This window comes from Pistacia vera, unplaced genomic scaffold, assembly GCF_008641045.1.
Source record: "Pistacia vera cultivar Batoury unplaced genomic scaffold, PisVer_v2 Contig560, whole genome shotgun sequence".
Classification (NCBI taxonomy): domain Eukaryota; kingdom Viridiplantae; phylum Streptophyta; class Magnoliopsida; order Sapindales; family Anacardiaceae; genus Pistacia; species Pistacia vera.
In genome coordinates this window covers 28,593-45,858 of record NW_022196402.1, presented here as the reverse complement: position 1 = coordinate 45,858, position 17,266 = coordinate 28,593, and the positions used below count along the sequence as shown (strand labels likewise).

The 17,266-nt window shown below is 35.7% G+C and overlaps 4 protein-coding genes across 4 annotated transcripts in view; 1 reads left to right on the top strand and 3 right to left on the bottom strand.

Annotated features, from left to right (window-relative positions):
• The window catches only part of LOC116108259 (histone-lysine N-methyltransferase EZA1), a 14,443-nt gene extending 8,987 nt beyond the window's left edge, over positions 1-5,456 (top strand). Inside the window, exons 2-16 of the mRNA XM_031394515.1 lie at positions 39-205; positions 770-854; positions 1,017-1,163; positions 1,236-1,283; positions 1,366-1,439; positions 1,666-1,790; positions 1,869-2,286; positions 2,402-2,552; positions 2,638-2,858; positions 3,269-3,400; positions 4,087-4,174; positions 4,281-4,328; positions 4,408-4,536; positions 4,793-4,870; positions 4,937-5,456. Of these exons, the coding sequence (XP_031250375.1) occupies positions 39-205; positions 770-854; positions 1,017-1,163; positions 1,236-1,283; positions 1,366-1,439; positions 1,666-1,790; positions 1,869-2,286; positions 2,402-2,552; positions 2,638-2,858; positions 3,269-3,400; positions 4,087-4,174; positions 4,281-4,328; positions 4,408-4,536; positions 4,793-4,870; positions 4,937-5,128 (2,103 nt within the window). The 3' untranslated portion in view covers positions 5,129-5,456. The remainder of the gene's footprint in view (positions 1-38; positions 206-769; positions 855-1,016; positions 1,164-1,235; positions 1,284-1,365; positions 1,440-1,665; positions 1,791-1,868; positions 2,287-2,401; positions 2,553-2,637; positions 2,859-3,268; positions 3,401-4,086; positions 4,175-4,280; positions 4,329-4,407; positions 4,537-4,792; positions 4,871-4,936) is intronic.
• A 205-nt stretch (positions 5,457-5,661) lies between these two features.
• LOC116108281 (protein trichome birefringence-like 6) lies at positions 5,662-8,213 on the bottom strand. The gene is made up of 5 exons (XM_031394536.1): positions 7,228-8,213; positions 6,860-7,052; positions 6,582-6,772; positions 6,187-6,345; positions 5,662-6,107 (listed from the first exon to the last, which is right to left on the bottom strand). Exons 1-5 carry the CDS (start codon positions 8,016-8,018, stop codon positions 5,783-5,785), a joined length of 1,659 nt encoding a protein of 552 aa, XP_031250396.1. The 5' UTR covers positions 8,019-8,213; the 3' UTR covers positions 5,662-5,782.
• A 396-nt stretch (positions 8,214-8,609) lies between these two features.
• Positions 8,610-9,986, bottom strand: LOC116108258. Its single transcript, XM_031394514.1, has 2 exons — positions 9,551-9,986; positions 8,610-9,236 (listed from the first exon to the last, which is right to left on the bottom strand). Exons 1-2 carry the CDS (start codon positions 9,984-9,986, stop codon positions 8,695-8,697), a joined length of 978 nt encoding a protein of 325 aa, XP_031250374.1. The 3' UTR covers positions 8,610-8,694.
• Positions 9,987-12,090: 2,104 nt separating this feature from the next.
• Positions 12,091-14,069, bottom strand: LOC116108272. The gene is made up of 2 exons (XM_031394527.1): positions 13,461-14,069; positions 12,091-12,782 (listed from the first exon to the last, which is right to left on the bottom strand). The coding sequence occupies exons 1-2, from the start codon at positions 13,894-13,896 to the stop codon at positions 12,241-12,243; spliced, it is 978 nt and encodes a 325-aa protein (XP_031250387.1). The 5' UTR covers positions 13,897-14,069; the 3' UTR covers positions 12,091-12,240.
• Positions 14,070-17,266: the final 3,197 nt, after the last annotated feature.

The following is a 17,266-nucleotide window of genomic DNA, read 5'->3' as shown; positions in this document are numbered from 1 at the left end:
TACAATTGCTCTTCTTATCTGAAATATGCCTTACACAGCACAGAAATCAGAGAATGGCTGAAGACCAGTCTGTGGTTGGAAGAAGACGTATTTATTATGACCAACATGGCAGTGAAGCGCTAATCTGTAGTGACAGTGAGGAAGATAATGTAGAACCTGAGGAGGAGAAACATGAATTTACTGACGCTGAAGATCGTATTATATGGTATGTTAAAGTCAGATGCAATATCAACAAATTCAGTCATTTGTTATGAAACTGGTTTTGCATTAAGGTGCTTAAAAGGTGTAAGCATGAGTAGTTCAAGCATTAGGCATTGTTCACAACTCAAAATTCTTTGGTGGAGAGAACATACTGATGATTAAAAGGATTCAAACTAATGAATGAAAGGCACTTTGAAAGATTGTCAGTTTGATGAATCTGCCGTCTTTTTCCATTCATTCTTATAGTTTTTGGACCTCTTGGTTGAGGTTTATATTTTTTCCTGCCCTTTTTACCCTTCAGGGCCACAACTATTGGCAGAGTGAGATTTGACAAAGATCTCTTGTACAACAACAAAAGACCCTGCTTGCTAAACTAGCTAGCACCTACCTCTTGATTGTACCAACACTTATCACTTTTCTCAACTTATATATAGCTTGCTTTTCCAAGTGTTCAGAGCAGAAGCAGCACTATGACCGTAGGTTATGTTTATCATTTGGTCTTAGTGACAGCCTGCTTGTTTATTCATGATAATCCAAATGAGTATAGCGAGTACCATCAATTTGGCAGGATGGCCTTTCAGGAGCATGGGCTAGGTGAGGAAGTAGTTAATCTTGTCGGCCAGTTCACTGGGGTAGCCACTTCAGAAATACAGGTATTTTGAATTAATTGGGAATAGGATCGTTATGTTTTGGAATTTGCTTGGTTTTAATTTCTCTTTTGGAATATCATCAGCATTTCCTACTTGTTTGCAAATTATTTATGTTGGAAACATCTTATGTATTACTGAGATAGATATTGTGTTTGGGCTTTGCAGGAGAGATACAACATTTTAAAGGAGAAATTTAATGACAAAAATTTAAAAGATTCTGCGGATTCTGGATATGAAATGGGCATATCTCTGGACAAGACCCTTAGTGCTGCTTTGGATTCTTTTGATAACCTTTTTTGTCGTCGTTGCTTGGTATGACTGTATTTGATATAACCCTTTGAATTGCTTCTACACAATACTTATCTGGTTGTATCTATCCAACAGTTATTTGACTGCCGTCTTCATGGATGTTCCCAAACTTTAATTGATCCTGTAAGTAGATGTGCTTTTCATTTTTCTACAACGACATTTGGTTACATAGATTAGCTTATCTCTGGACTGCTTCTTTTGACAGTGTGAAAAGCAGTCATATTGGTCTGAATATGAAGATGATAGGAAACCTTGCAGTGATCATTGTTACCTCCAGGTATATTTTTTTCTCTCTTTTAACACGGGGTTCTGCTCATGCATGCCTTAAGGACTTGCTAACAGTTTTATAATGTACTCTTCATATTTTATTTCCGGATTGGAGCCACCTTACAATTTGTGAAGTCTGATTCTGCATGAATACCTTGCAGTTAAGAACTGTTCAAGATGTGCTAGAAGGTTCAACTATTGATGTTTCAGATAGAATGAAAGACACCAAAGAAGGAACTGCAGTGCCCCCTGATGCTGAAGAGCCAGGTACTGATAACGATACAGACCTCATTCTAGATGGAAGAAGTAATTCTGAAAAAGTTTCATCTGTTACTTCAGAGGCTGTTCATAGCTCAGTAGTTGGTATTAGAGCTCTGACTACAGATACATATGCCATGCAAAGTCTGGGAAAGCGCAAGGCCTTACAACCAACAAATGTAGTGTTGAATGAATTGATACAAGTTTCTGATGATCTTCAGAATTCTTCAAGTAAAAAGCAAAAGAAACTATTGCCTCTGGATGTAATTACTGCATCCAGTGATGCTATAGCTAGCATGGATGTGGACAGTGGTTGTCATATTGGTGCTTCCAGTGAAGGCGATCTTCAAATGATCACCAAAGATTCACAAAGTGAATCAATTGAATGTGGGTCAGAGAAATTTGCTAGTTCCAGTAGTGCTCTGCATGATAAGATCGAGCTGAATATTAGGGGTGAAGCCAAAGATGTCAAGAATGAGCCTGAATTGAAGCAGGCATCTTCGAAAGTAGATGTATCTGAAGGAGTTTTCAGCAGCTCTGAGTGGAAACCTATCGAGAAGGAACTGTATTTGAAGGGAGTGGAGATATTTGGTAGAAACAGGTGCATCTAACATTCTGTTTGGCATAATGAAAATGCTATACTTGAGAAGTTTTAATATAGTTTTATTTGCACCTTTTAGATTTTTTTAATAGTTTCATGTTTATTGTATTTGCAGTTGCCTTATAGCCAGGAACTTGCTTTCTGGGTTGAAGACTTGCATAGAAGTATCAAGTTATATGCGTGAAGGTGGTTCATCAATGCCTCACAAATCAGTTGCAGCAAGCTCATTTTTGGAAGAAAATCGGAAAGCTGATTCAGATTGTACAGTATGTGCTGTTATACCTTTTTTACTTAATCTCTCTATTTGCTTGCTAATGCATTTTAGAGCCTTCTTTTCTACTGTTGTTTAAGGAGCAAGAGATGCCAACAAGACCAAGATTACTTCGTAGAAGGGGCAGAACACGGAAGCTTAAATATTCTTGGAAATCTGCTGGTCATCCATCAATTTGGAAAAGAATTGCAGATGGTAAAAATCAGTCTTGTAAGCAATATACACCTTGTGGATGCCAATCTATGTGTGGAAAGCAATGCCCTTGCTTGCATAACGGAACTTGCTGTGAGAAATATTGCGGGTATGTTGAATTGTTGAATAAGGTAAATGATAAATGATAAATGATGTTGGAAAGCCTGTGTGCATCCATAAGGTTTTGTGGCATCATGGTCAATAGAAATAGGCTGGGATGCATCATGCCTCTTATGATGAAAATTCATCCCAGGTAAATTGTTAAATATGTCAACCATATCCTTGTAACTGTGGAGCAGTATCCTATTGCTGATCAATTGGTTGTATGGAAGCTGGTTGAGTTTTATTTATCAATTGAGTTCTTGAATCTAGTTTGGTAGTCAGTAAAACTTTGTATTTTGCTATTGATTCCAAATAGAACTTCATTAAGTGGATGTTTGCTCCATCTATTTATGTGTGTCTATATATATACTATATTGTCTTAACTTCAATTGACACAAGTGTTTATTACTTTTTCAGGTGCTCAAAGAGTTGCAAAAATCGGTTTAGGGGATGCCACTGTGCAAAGAGTCAATGCAGAAGCAGGCAATGCCCATGTTTTGCTGCTGGACGTGAATGTGACCCAGATGTTTGTCGGAATTGCTGGGTTAGGTAACGAGTTCTGTGTGCCTTTGTTGCTTTTAATTTCAGACACTATGTCATAACTCATTGATACTGTATAATGATATAAGTCTGTCTTCATTGTTAGATTTTCCTTGTTACAACGATGATTTCAATTTAGCGTTAGAACTTTGTTGTGATAAGTTGACAGTGCCTGCTTCTTATGGCACTAATCTAAGAGAACAAGACCCTTTAGAATTCATAGAAATGAAATAGCTTTCTAGGATGCACAGATTAAAGTTAATGTTGCTCATCTAGCTAGACCTGGATAAAGTGGAAATCTGCATACAGATTATCAGGCAATTAGAACATGCAACCTTGTACGATTGATCACCTTTAAGTAAGAACAAGGAACTATTAGAAACGAATGCAGCCAATGCTCTTTGTGAGATGCAGGGGCTGGGGTGCATCCTTTATAGACAACATGAAGAATTCTCATTAACACGGGATTATATTATTATGCTTAAGAGTTCTCTGAGGAAAAAATACTTGGATTTTTTATTTTTATTTGGATTATGGTTGGCACTCAGGTTATTCCAATTATTCAAGGCCTGAAGTGGCTGTCTTTTGTAATTGAGCTTTGATGGATGTTCTAAAATATTGCATGCCCGACTGGATAAGTGCTGTTATTACATTCCATCTTTAGCATTTCTGTAAAATTAACATGCTTTGTACAGTTGTGGAGATGGTTCATTGGGTGAGCCACTGAAACGAGGTGACGGTCAATGTGGAAACATGAGGCTCCTACTAAGGCAACAACAGAGGGTGAACAATGCAGAATGTTTTTACTCATCAAAGTGGTACTGTAGGAAGTTAAAACAATCTTGAATATACAAGTTGTCATACCTTTTTTTTGTTTCCTCTTTTTCAGATTCTCTTGGCAAAGTCTGATGTTGCTGGATGGGGAGCCTTTCTAAAGGTAAAATATACTTTATCGTATCATATTTTCCTATAGTTCTTTGCTAATCTGGTAAATGAACTAGATGATGTGATTTCAGAATTCGGTCAACAAAAATGATTATCTTGGAGAATATACTGGTGAATTGATCTCCCATCGAGAAGCAGACAAACGTGGGAAAATTTATGATCGTGCAAATTCATCATTCCTTTTTGACTTGAATGATCAGGCAAGTGACGATGCGGACAATGGTGTGACAAATATATAATCGAAAATGCAATTCTTCAATATTACTAATTTCCTCATCCAAAAGGCAGCGGTTTTGTAGCATTCAAATCATTATGGTGATGTTTATACGATGTTGGAGAATAGCAATTAACTTAATTCACGTGCCTTGTGTCTACATAGCCACCGCACCACCATCGTCTTTTATTGTTGGACTTTTGGAGTCTGAGATCTAAAGTCTTCCATTTGATTCTTTGCAGTTTGTCCTCGATGCTTATCGCAAAGGAGATAAGCTTAAATTTGCAAACCACTCATCAAATCCAAACTGCTATGCCAAGGTATAAAAGTTGCATTAATTACCTTTCAAGTTAATCGTAGGTTAAGCTAATATATTTACTGCACAGGTGATGCTGGTAGCTGGAGATCATCGCGTGGGCATATTTGCCAAGGAGCATATTGAAGCTAGTGAGGAACTTTTTTATGACTATCGTTATGGGCCAGACCAAGCCCCTGTGTGGGCTCGGAAACCTGAGGGTTCGAAGCGAGATGATTCATCTGTGTCCCAAGGCAGAGCCAAGAAACATCAGTCACATTGATGCACATGCACAATGTACATTTGGATCATTTTCCAATAATGCCATTTCACCTATTTGCAAGAACTGCGTCTTCATGAACAATAATATACATGTTAAAATATACATGTCGGCATTAATGTATGTAGATGCCCAATTTGCCTTATAGATTATGTGGGTCAAACAATAAAATAGATTGGGTAACAAGTCAAAACATATTTGTAGTCTGGAAAATTTTCTAGCCGTACTTTACAATACAATAGGCAATCATTATAGACATTGAACAATGTTGTTGGGAGAGGAGTCCATGATGTATCATTTTCATAATTTAAACTCTTTTTTTTTGATGATAGTAATTATATGTTTTTCCATGCCATTGCTATCATAAACCACTGGAATCAGTAAGTAAGCCTGAAACGTGTTGTCACCCTATAGGCTATAAGCGTCTTCAAGCTTATGCTTTTTGCCATTTGATTTATGATGTACACATGCATATGTGAGATATAAGACCAGCACATGGGTTATTTTCTCTTGGTCCAAAAAAATGGATACTCGTTGAAATATATGATTTACATTTTCCATAGAAAAAACCAGGACGATTAGATTTTACGTTCTGCCTACAATATCAATAGGAATAAAACATTGAAAGAATATATAGCTGAGAAGCACAAACCTGTTTCATAGAAGATTATACTCCTTCTTGGGCAGCAAATGAAAGTACAACAATTCATTCCATGTATCAGGAACACCTGGAAGACACCAATGGCTACAATCCTGAATGTTAGAAGAGTAGCGACTCCCTGGTTTTATTCCATACATTGATGGATGACCATCTATCCTGTAGTCAGACAATCTGGTTATATTCAAGAGAGTTACAGGTGTTTTCATCTGCTTTACGATCTCCTCTACCATTCCATTCTTGTCAGGGTAGATAAAGCTTGAGGTTCCATTAAGTGGTTGAGTAGCTTCCCTACAATGACCACCTGAATTCCATTGACCTCCCCTGTGTATTATGGAACAAATACTACTCAGCAAATGATATGATGATACTAAAGACAATATTTTGAATGGTAAAGGGAAACCTGAAATGTGAAGGTGCAGAATTTCGAAAGAAAACTCGGGTTTTCTTTGGATTGATGCGTTTATCAACCCATGATGCCCAAGTCATCAATGCTCTTCTAAAGGCTGCAGAAACGTCAAGCTGGGGATGGACTAGATTTCCTTCCTGGTAATAGTTAATCCTGTTACAGAGGCACCAAACTTATGAGAGGTAAGTTCATAGAGAGGCACATAATATTCAAACCGCCCATTGACTCCTAATGCATACAGAAATAATTTAAGAGGACAAGTATATGAGCTTTTTCAAGAACTAAGGTCTAAACTGAACTTCATAGCTTGTATCAAACACAGAAAGAATTGAATACATTTAACATTTGAGTCAAACAATGGTAGGATTTAAGGCTTGAATGGTTCTAACCCGGCTTTTGTTTTGTAATGGGTCCACCAATGTGCAGTGTTGAATATCAAAATATCAGCTCCTCTCCATCTTGATGAGCCACGATCAATAGAATCAATTCTCAAGGTTTGCACCCGCTTCTGCCCTACTCTTGCCTTGCTCTCGTGAACTAAAAAATGGCTCGCATAATATTCAACAGTGCATTTATAATCCTACATAAACAAGACCAAAAATTAAATACTTTGCACTATATATCTCACTTCAAAATTCAAACAAAAACATCATCTTTGTGTAATTACCACAAATTTGAAACTATAATCTCCCTTCTCTTTGGTGATTCTTCGTCCATGGGTCTCATAGACCTTCTTTGGGTCTCTAACAGCTCCCATTAACATACACAGCATAGATTCCCATTGATTCCTATTTAGTGAATCTCCAACAAAAATCAGCCTTTTCCCTCGGATCAAGTCCAGCATTTTGGTAGCATTGAACCTATACATTTCATGACATGATTACACCATGCGAAAATCATTCATCAACATATCATGCTTCATTTTCTAACCTAAGCTGAGTCTCAATCAACTAAAAAAGCCTGGTCTCATCATTGCATACTTAAGACAAAAAATTGCAATTCCAAAACAAATAACTTAAATTTGAAAAGAAATACCTTGGGATGTCACAATCTTGAGGCTGCCATTTCCACTTCATGTAATCTTTATCCAGTCTTCCATTGCTCATACAATTGAAACCTTCATCTATAAGAGGACATGAAGCATTTGTGTACAAAGGATAGCTCTCATCGTAAACCCACCTCCCTTTTGTAATATCACAATTTCTTAGCCTCTTCTCTTCAATCCTCTTATCCCTTGTAACTTCAATTTTTTTAGCTGAAGCTGCTCCACTCTTCTTCTTTTTTATCTGCTCATTACTGGTAACCTCAATTTTCTCAACTGAAGGAGCTTCAATCTTCTTCTTTGTAATCTGCTCATCGTTGGGACGCTCAATTTTCTGAGTTGAAGCCGCTTCAATCTTCTTCTCTTCAATTCTCTCATTGCTGTGAACTTCAACTTCCTCGAGCGAAGGTGCCGGTGCACTCTCTTGACCTGTAGTTGAATAACTGTTATCATCTAGATCATCAGCTTTGTAAGCTTCATCCGGGGGTGGTGAAAACAATGTAGAATTTTCAGGTTTATTTAGGGCATCGATGAGGAATAAGTCTTTCACATTTTTAGATGAGGAATTTTTACTGAAACCCGTCAATGTCTCTAAAGTTACAGGTTTGGGACTTAGATTAAGGGCGAGTTGGTTCAAGTGAAAATGGGTTTCTTGGTGAATGGAAGGGGTAGATTTGATGACCCAGATAGAGAAGAGTGTTAAAAAGATTAAAGAAGAAGAGATTGTTAAAGAAAAGACTAAGAATCTGGTGGATTTCAAAGAGAAACTTCTTTGCCTCTCCATTTGATGCTTACTACTCTTAACTTGGATGTGAAAGTGAAGGACAGTGGAATACTTGAATTAAAAGTCAAAGTCAGTTGGTTGAGATTTGGTAGACATACATGCATATGTATAGGAGATGTTAAATGGTGATGATAATTAATTCAAGACGTTGACAGCGCAGAGAAGACTTGGTGATTATGAAGAGTGGTTTCTGGTTTTTCAAGGGAGGGGAAAGTGGCCTGACATTGTGGACATTTTCAGTTACCAAATCCAATATTATCTGTCATTCAGGTGAAAGTGCGAAGTTACTACATATTTTCACCCACAATTTTTACTTTAGTCTCTTCTCTCTCTTTTTTTTTTTTATTGTTTCTCTGTTGAAAGAATAAAGCGCTTGGGAATTTAGCTTTAGTAAACTTTCACGGTACTAAGATATTATTGTGGATAATAAAACATATCATCATACTCTGGACCATTTCTTTTGCATAAAAACTGTTGGTTATTCCTTGATTTAAATTCACTTAATTACTCTATGTCTTGACTTGATTTAAAAATACCATTTATCAGAAAAATGCGCCATTATCTACCAAAACTATTTAGAGTTTTCCAGTGATACAAATACAACACAATAAAAACCCCAGAGTGCAACATAATTTAGCAGCACCGAAGTTCGATAATACATGGAGATTTTGAGGTTCTAGAAAACAGCCTGGACGAGGAGATGCTTCTTGGGATATCCCACGCCAATAATGTGGTTGAGATACACCTGTCCGTCTTTCACGGTTGCCGCTGAGGCCAAGCGATGAGCAGGCCCACTAAATTTTGCCACCACAGAAGCCGTCTCCCACCCATCAGAGCTCTCCACCAATCTTGCTGAAGGATGATTCCCTGCTACTACAAGCTTCGTTGGAGACAGTAGCTCCATACCATCTCCAAATGACAATGGCCCTCCCTCTACCTTAATTAACTTAATTTCCTCTCCCTTCCCAGTCTCAATCTTAAACAAATTCCCACTAAATGTATGAATTACTATCAAGAACCCATTTGGATGGTAAACTATTCCATTCAGCCCAACCAAGTTTTTGTACCAATCTTTTGCAATAAACAGTGGGCTTCTAATGATGGATACAAACTCCCCATTCACTCCTACCTTCCAAATTTTACTGGCTTTGGCATCAGTAACATATGCATTGCCTTCTTCATCAACTGCTGCATCGTCCGCCAATGATTTCTCATCACCTGCACCAACAAATAATAATAAATTACTTACGAGATAAAAATTAAAACATTAAAAAATAAAATATAGAATAATGCAACATCAATGAGAACAGAGCAACTTCCAAATCACGATTCATTTTAAGAGTTGAGTGAACAATTCATTTTTAGATAAGCATAGCATAACGCAAGGTCAACCATAACAACTTCCAAATCGCGATTCATTTTAAGAGTTGCCTACAATTAATCATACGGCTCAGATTAATGTATCAGTAGCAAGAAAAACATTCATCACCAAAGAAATAAAATATTCAGTAATGTCGATGTTGTAAACTTACTTGGCCCACTGAGTTGGGTGAGAAACAAACGTTTCCACGTGGACAGATCATAAGCTGCGAGTGCACTGTATTTATTCCAGAAAAGGTCTGAAACCACCACAAGAAGGCGATTCCTAGGGTGGTCAAGGACAATGCCAAGTGACGCATTGCCGGCTAAGTCAACATCTTTGACCACCGTGACTTCATTTAGAACAGTTTGGGGTAAGTAATCACGGGGTACTGATACCTGACCGACTCCTCCACCCAAAAAGGAAACGAGGAATCGGCGGTGGGATTGATCCCACTTGGCGCACTCACGCATGAAGCCAGAGCTGTGGTATTGGTACACATGAGTGGCAAATTTGGTTCGCTCCAGAGAGATGATGTAAGCGAAGGGAATGGCTGAGATGAGGAGAAGTAGCATGAGTGATTTGGTGGAGCAAAGTGAGAACGCCATATATGCACAGCACTCTCACTTGTCTATGCAGGCAAATGACAAATTTATTGTATTGACAGAGTGATATTATATAATTATTAATTTTCATTATTAACATATATGCCTTAGGAATTCAATGTATCTGACACAATACTGTTTTGTTATAAATCAGAGAAAATTTATAGTATATAGTTTTCAATTTTATTCAACTTAGATATCTAAAAATCTAATAAAGTCTTACCATATTTGTTATTGATGTCAACGTCACCAATCAGAGTTCAACAAGCATTTAAAGGTATTAGTTGTCAAAACTTATCAAAATAAAAGATAAAACTGAATAAAAGTTTTTCATGTGTCAAGACAACTTTCAAAAACATTCATTACATTAAGTTCAAAGGTGTATAAATTAACAACTCTCTTCATTAAATAAAGAGATTGGGCATATAAGAGCTGAGCATACATTTGAGATTCAACCATTATTTTTTTCTGTAAAGAAATGATTACTCCATCTTTATACGCCTTACAGGAGATATCAGAAAAATAATTAAAAAATAAAAAAATAACAATGGATGTATGAATCATTTTAAGCATCTAAACTACTATAAAAATCTCTCTTGTCAATCTTTTATTTATATTTCTTCAAACATATATCATCTCAACCCTATAATCAACTCTCATAATCATTTCACATGTAATTTGTAAGACTCTCTTAATATTTTGAACATGCGTGTCGTTGGTATAAAAATCACACATCAACAAGATTGATGCCTAATATGTTATCTAATATCAAAATTTGTTCCCCAATTTTAGTATTGACAGCAAAATATATGTTCATATTGACAACTAGTAACCAGTATATAGATTTCTAGAATATCAAACATAGCATACAAATGTTAGTTCACTATCATATAATCTCAAATCTCTATATTCAATAACGCATACTATAAACTAGCAAAAATGAATGAGAAGAAGTTATGTTTCAAAATCTCACATAATCTTGTTAGAGAAAGTCATTAAATACTTTAAAAAACTTTTCCCATAAATCCTTAATATAAAGCATTTATTTAATTCTAAGGTCAGCGAAATGCTCATCTGGAGTTCTCTTTTTTATTGGAGAATAAAAGTAATTTACTTTATTAATGACTGCCTCGTGTAATCCGTTTGTTTAATTATTTTTTCCATCCCTATTAATACTATTTCCAAAATACACTTTGTTTATCTATTTTGAAAATATTATTATATTTTATTTAACAATTTTAAACCCTAAGTTTATTTATTTAACTAAACATCTCCCAAAAAAAGTTTAAAAATTGACAAAAACACACCCACTCACCCATATTTACCAGATTTAGACCAGCACCGTCAGAATTTGGTATAATGGTGCACCACCGCCTGGATCTGACCGGTAATGCACCGATCTATCATTTACTGACCAAATCCACCATGGATCTAGCCGGAAAAGGTCAGATCTACAGCCAAATATTTGACCGTAGCTGGTCTTTAATGATGGCCAAGACATGGTCGTCAACACGTCCAAATCTGGCCTTTTCTGGCTATATCCATGGTAGATCTTGCTGGAAAAGACCATCTCGGCTCACGACCAGCCAGATCCAGTCGGTGGTGCGTCGTAACGCCAAATTTCGGCCAGATTCCAGAGATGGTGGCCGAAATCTAGCAATTGTGTGTGGTGGAAGTGTTTTTGTCATTTTACAAAAATTTTATATATTGGGGTGTTAAGTCCAATTAGCAAACCTAAGGGTTTTTTTAATTAATTTTTAAATTCTACCTCGTAATAATCATCCAATTCTACCTACCAATAATATTTCAAAAATATTACTCAAAATAATAAAACAAACTCACAATGTAGTAATGACGAGAGCGACCGTTCTCCTTTAAATAGTTGGAAGGGGCAAAATAAAGGGAAAATAATACAGTCACCCGAATGACGTAATAAAATCCTGACCGTTGATTAATTTTAACTTAATATTAATCAATGGTCAGAATTTTACCATCTCATTCAGTGTATAAATTTAATATACTACTTCGATAACTGTAACATTACTCAAAATAGAGACACGAAACATCTAAGCCAATAAAGAGCTTAATCCCAACCAAGAATACCATATATCAGGAAAACTATTTCAAAACTATTTATTGTTTTCCGTAGTACTGGTACAACACAAATTAAAAAGGAAGAAAGCAAACATAATTTAGCTACACAACAGTTTTGACGATATATGTGAAGGAGCTTATATTATATATATATTTCCAGGTTTTAGAAAACAGCTTCGACTAGGACATGCTTCTTCTTGGGATATCCCAACCCAAACATGTGATTGAGGTACACCCTTCCGTCTTTAACAGTTGCAGCTGTGGCCAAACGATGAGCAGGCCCGCTAAATTTCGCCACCACAGATGCCGTCTCCCACCCATCAGAGCTCTCCACCAATCTTGCCGAAGGATTTCCTGCAACTACAAGCTTCGTTGGAGACAGTAGCTCTAAACCATCTCCAAATGACAAGGGTCCTCCATCTACTTTAATTAATTTAATTTCCTCTCCTTTGGCAATTTCAATCTTAAACAAATTCCCAGTAAATGTATGAATGACAATCAAAAACCCATCTGGATGGTAAACAATCCCATTTAGGCCAACCAAGTTTTTGTACCACTCTTTTGCAGTAAACAGAGGGCTTCTAATGATGGATAGCAGCTCACCCTCCACTCCTACCTTCCAAATTTTACTGGCTTTGGCATCCGTAACATATGCATTGCCTTCTATGTCAACTGCTACATCATCCGCGAAAGATTTCTCATCACCTGCATCAAAATCAGTCGCCGTCAAACTCAAAGATTAAAAAATAAAAATGAAAACAATTGCAATAGTATTTCATTGTACACATTTATAAAATTTTAAAAATTAAAAATAATAAAAAATCAATCCTTCTTTTCAACAGTTGTAAAAGTATTAAGAAATTAAAATTAATTTTACTCTTTTTCCATATTAAGAGTCAAAATATTATAAAATAACCAAATTAAATTATTAAAATGTACTTCTTTGATGCACCATAACAAAAATGTTTATTGTTCATAAAATTTAAAATCTTTTTTATATATTTACAAAGATTAAAATTTATTATTCTTTTTTTTTTTTAAATGCTAAAATTGTTAAAAATCACCATATGTTAAGATATTAAAAATGGAATTATTATAAAATTACCAAAATTAAAAATTACTTCATCTACAAGCGAAAAAAGAACAGCCGCCTGATAGGAGTACTGTGATAAGACGTTAATCACAAAGTGACTCAGTTATTTAAAAAATAAACGGCTTTGATGAATGCATCCAACACTATAGAAATAAAAAAGTAATAAATAAAATTATATATTTACCAATAAATAATCTTATCATCTTTTGTCTAACAGTATGACTGATGCACGTGGCAGAACAATTTTTATTTTGATGTGCCAATGTTGAATAAACTCGTTGAAAACTTACTTGGGCCAGTGAGTTGGGTGAGAAACAAACGTTTCCATGTGGACAAATCATAAGCAGCCAGCCCATTATACTTGTTCCTCAAAAGATCTGCAACCACCACAAGGAGGCGATTCCTAGGCTGGTCCACGGCGATCCCCAGTGATGCATTACCGGACAAGTCAGCTTCTTTGACAACCGTCAGTTCATCTAGAACAGTGTCGGGCAAGTAATCTTCGGGTACGGAGACCTGACCTATTCCTCCACCCATAAAGGAGACGAGAAATCGACGGTTGGATTGATCCCACTTGGCGCACTCGCGCATGTAGCCGGAGCTGTGGTAGTGGTAGACATGAGTGGCAGGTTTGGTTCGCTCCAGAGAGATGATATATGCCACGGGAATGGCTGAGATGAGTAGTAGGAGCGGGAGCGATTTGGCGGAGCAGAACGAGAGTGCCATTTTTGTTGTGAACGGGTTCGGTTTTAATTTTTCTGATGGGAAATTGGTATTTGTTGAGCAGGTAATGTATTGGGTGAGGGATTAGATTCCCAATTCTTTAGTTTAAACTTGATTGAGCGTAATTATTTTGTGTTTCGCCTAACATTAACCACCTCTTTTCATTATTATATTAATCAGATGGGAACTTTGTATACGGTCTTTTTAGAGCATCTCTTCTCTTTATTTGAATGATAAGCATTGCGTAAATCAATAGTATTTTTATTAATTTTTAAATATAAAAAATATAATTTTTATTTAAATTTAATACTCTTTAAATTTAATGAAAATATTCTTTATTTTTAAGAAAGAGACTTAATGAAAATGAGAATTAATAAATAAAATACATAGGAACTTGTAGTTTATTAATTAAAATTATGATAGAGAGTGAAATTTAACTCTCTAAATATGAAGAGTCAAACTCACTCTCTAATCAATATTTTAAAAATAAAGAGTATGTTCGACTTTTATTTTTATTAATAGATTGTTTATAATAAAGAATTTTGATCATATAAAGAATACTTTAAAGATGTTCTAATTATTTTAATCTATAATATACTGTATACAAGCAAATATGTGATTTATTATTGTAAAATCGGACAAATTTTCTTAAGATTCTCCTCGTCTTTTTTAAATAAAAAATCGGACCATTAAAGAGTCGCTATGGTACCAAAATTCATCTTGTATTTTAAATTGGTTTAATATTATTTAATTTGTTTACTCAGTTATTTTTATGAATTAATTTTTTGTAGTGCTAGGTAAGAACAATTATAAGCATATTTACCATGCGTTACACTTACAGGTCATACTCGTGTTTTGATCATTATAATTAGGGCGAACGACAAGTCCTCACCCAAGGTTTGGCCTAAGGACAAGTTTCCGCCTAAAAAGTTTCAAAATGACTGTTTCACACCCATCCAACCAATTTTCCGTTAACTTCAACTGTAGAAGGACTGAATAATAATTTCAAACAATAATTAAAGGATAATTACGTCATTTTATGTGAAAAACATAAACCTTAATTTTTTTCTCCTTCTCTTTCCTTCTTTCTTCTTTCTTTTTCTTCTCTTCTCTTTCCTCTCTCAGTCGCACCAGGCCGTTTTCTCTCTTCCCCTTCTCTTTTCTTTTCTTCCTTCTTTTTCTCTCTTCTTTTCCTTTTCTTCTCTTCTTATCTTTCCTACTTTTTCTTATATTTGGACACAGTACTTGAAGGTGTTTCCCTTCCACCAGTATTGCCTAATTATGTTGAACCAGGAAAGGCTAAGGTTACAACTCTTAACAATGGAATCAGAATTGCCTCGGCAACATCAGCTGTATGTGTAGGTTACAGCAACGTTTTGATGCTTTGTTTTATTCAACTCTTAATTGCCATTTGGAAGTGATTTACTGTCTTGTTTTTATTTGGTTGTTTGCTATTTTAAAGAGTGTTATCCGTCTAATTAATTTGAACCCAGCAGCCTCCATAGGGATACATCTTGATTGTGGTTCTGTTTATGAGACTCCAATATCATGTTAGGCCTCCCACTTGCTGGAGAAAGATGCACTCAAGGGTACTAAAAACCGGAGCCACTTGCGCATTGTGAGGGAAGTGGAGGCATTGGAGGTAACATATCAGCGTCTGCGTCTCAGGAGCTGGTGGGGTGCACTTTTGATGCTCTGAAGACCTATGTCCCTGAAATGGTAGAGTTGCTTGTGGTGGTTACGGAGGTTATGGAAGAGGATGGGATAGTGGCCAGCAGCAGTTGGTGGCCGGCGGCAGGTTATCAAATTTTTTTAAAAGAAAAAAATTAAAATAAACTGAATTTACCATTATGTCCTTCTGCAGTTGAAATTAACGGAAAAAATGGATGGATTGGTGGGAAACTGTCGTTTTGAAACTTTTCAGGTAGGCACGTTCATTAGGCCAAACTTGGGTGGGAACTCGTTCTTCGCCCTTATAATTAACATCGGAAATATCGCCTCAAATAAGATTGTTTTGACAAGAAGGGCGCGTACATACAGCTGTCCACCTTAAATTCTTCTTTACACAATCTAAACGTTGATGCAATAATCAACAAAATTTAAATCATTTTAGACTTCAAAATTCTTGCCAAATCAAATATTATGGTGTACGATAGATTCTCAACATAAGTCCTACCTTACAAGGACTTCTGCTATTCAGCTAATTTAAATTATTCCATAGTTTATGACGAGATCTCAACTTTTTTGTAAGGAGAAAAATAAATTAAATAAAGGAGATGATTTTGTTATTTTATTGAAGGATAAAATATAAATTATTATGCCCAGAAAGCTCATTATATTTATATTTTTTATTACACTTTTAGGCTCGCTTGAGGATTTGAGATATTGAGTGCATGAGCCAAGGCACGTTTGCACCATTCTATTGCTTTATATTAATGGGATTTGTTCGACATCAAATAATAAAAATTACTACTATCATATATGTTATTGTTATACATTTAAAAATGAAATTCAAATTATCTAAACATATATTATCTAGGACTCATTATCTAATCGTACTAATATGATTAATATATAATATTTTCTATTTATTTTTGTTGTAAACCTATCATATTTTATAGTAGAAAGTAGTATTGTTAGGGCCAAAAATCGTCCTTGGCTCAAATAGGAGAACGGGACTGAATGAGGAAGAGATCAGGCCCAATCCCGATGCGGTCCTATCCGGATTAGGCTCATTTGATACGAGATGACCATGAGTGATAGAAAAACAATAGGCCCAGTCCCTTGTACATAAAAATCATCACTTGTTGGACCAGATCAAACTAATGCGAATGTCAGGCCTGACTGTACATAGTCACCATTGCTATTATTAACATCCAAACTTATAAAACGCGAGAAAAAAAATTTGCTCTAAAGAGGAAACTGTGGGTTGATAATACAAGTTGAAGCATTCAAGGGTATTCGGAGTGTGAACATGCCTCTTTGAATAAGCCAAACCAAAATTGTCAACAAAACTTGTGTCATTCTGATATATGATGTGTTGTAGACTATTTCCTAAATAAAAAAGTTGGCCAATAAGACACAGATCCTCATTTGCAAATACCACAAAAGTTCTCCTTATCGAAAACAAGTCCAGATTATAATTTGAGCTTGTGGGTATTCCATCTTCTCCCTGAAATATGCAGGAATTATTCAGAAAAGTTACTAACTCTACCTTGTTTGCCCATTCTCAAAACAGATAACGCTAATGACTTGACCGGACTCGGATATACTTGATTGACTTTAATACGTAATTAACTTTGCATTATTTTCTTGAGTCCTGGACGGCTATATAAGTAACAATATTGGTAGTATACAAATTGATATAACAATT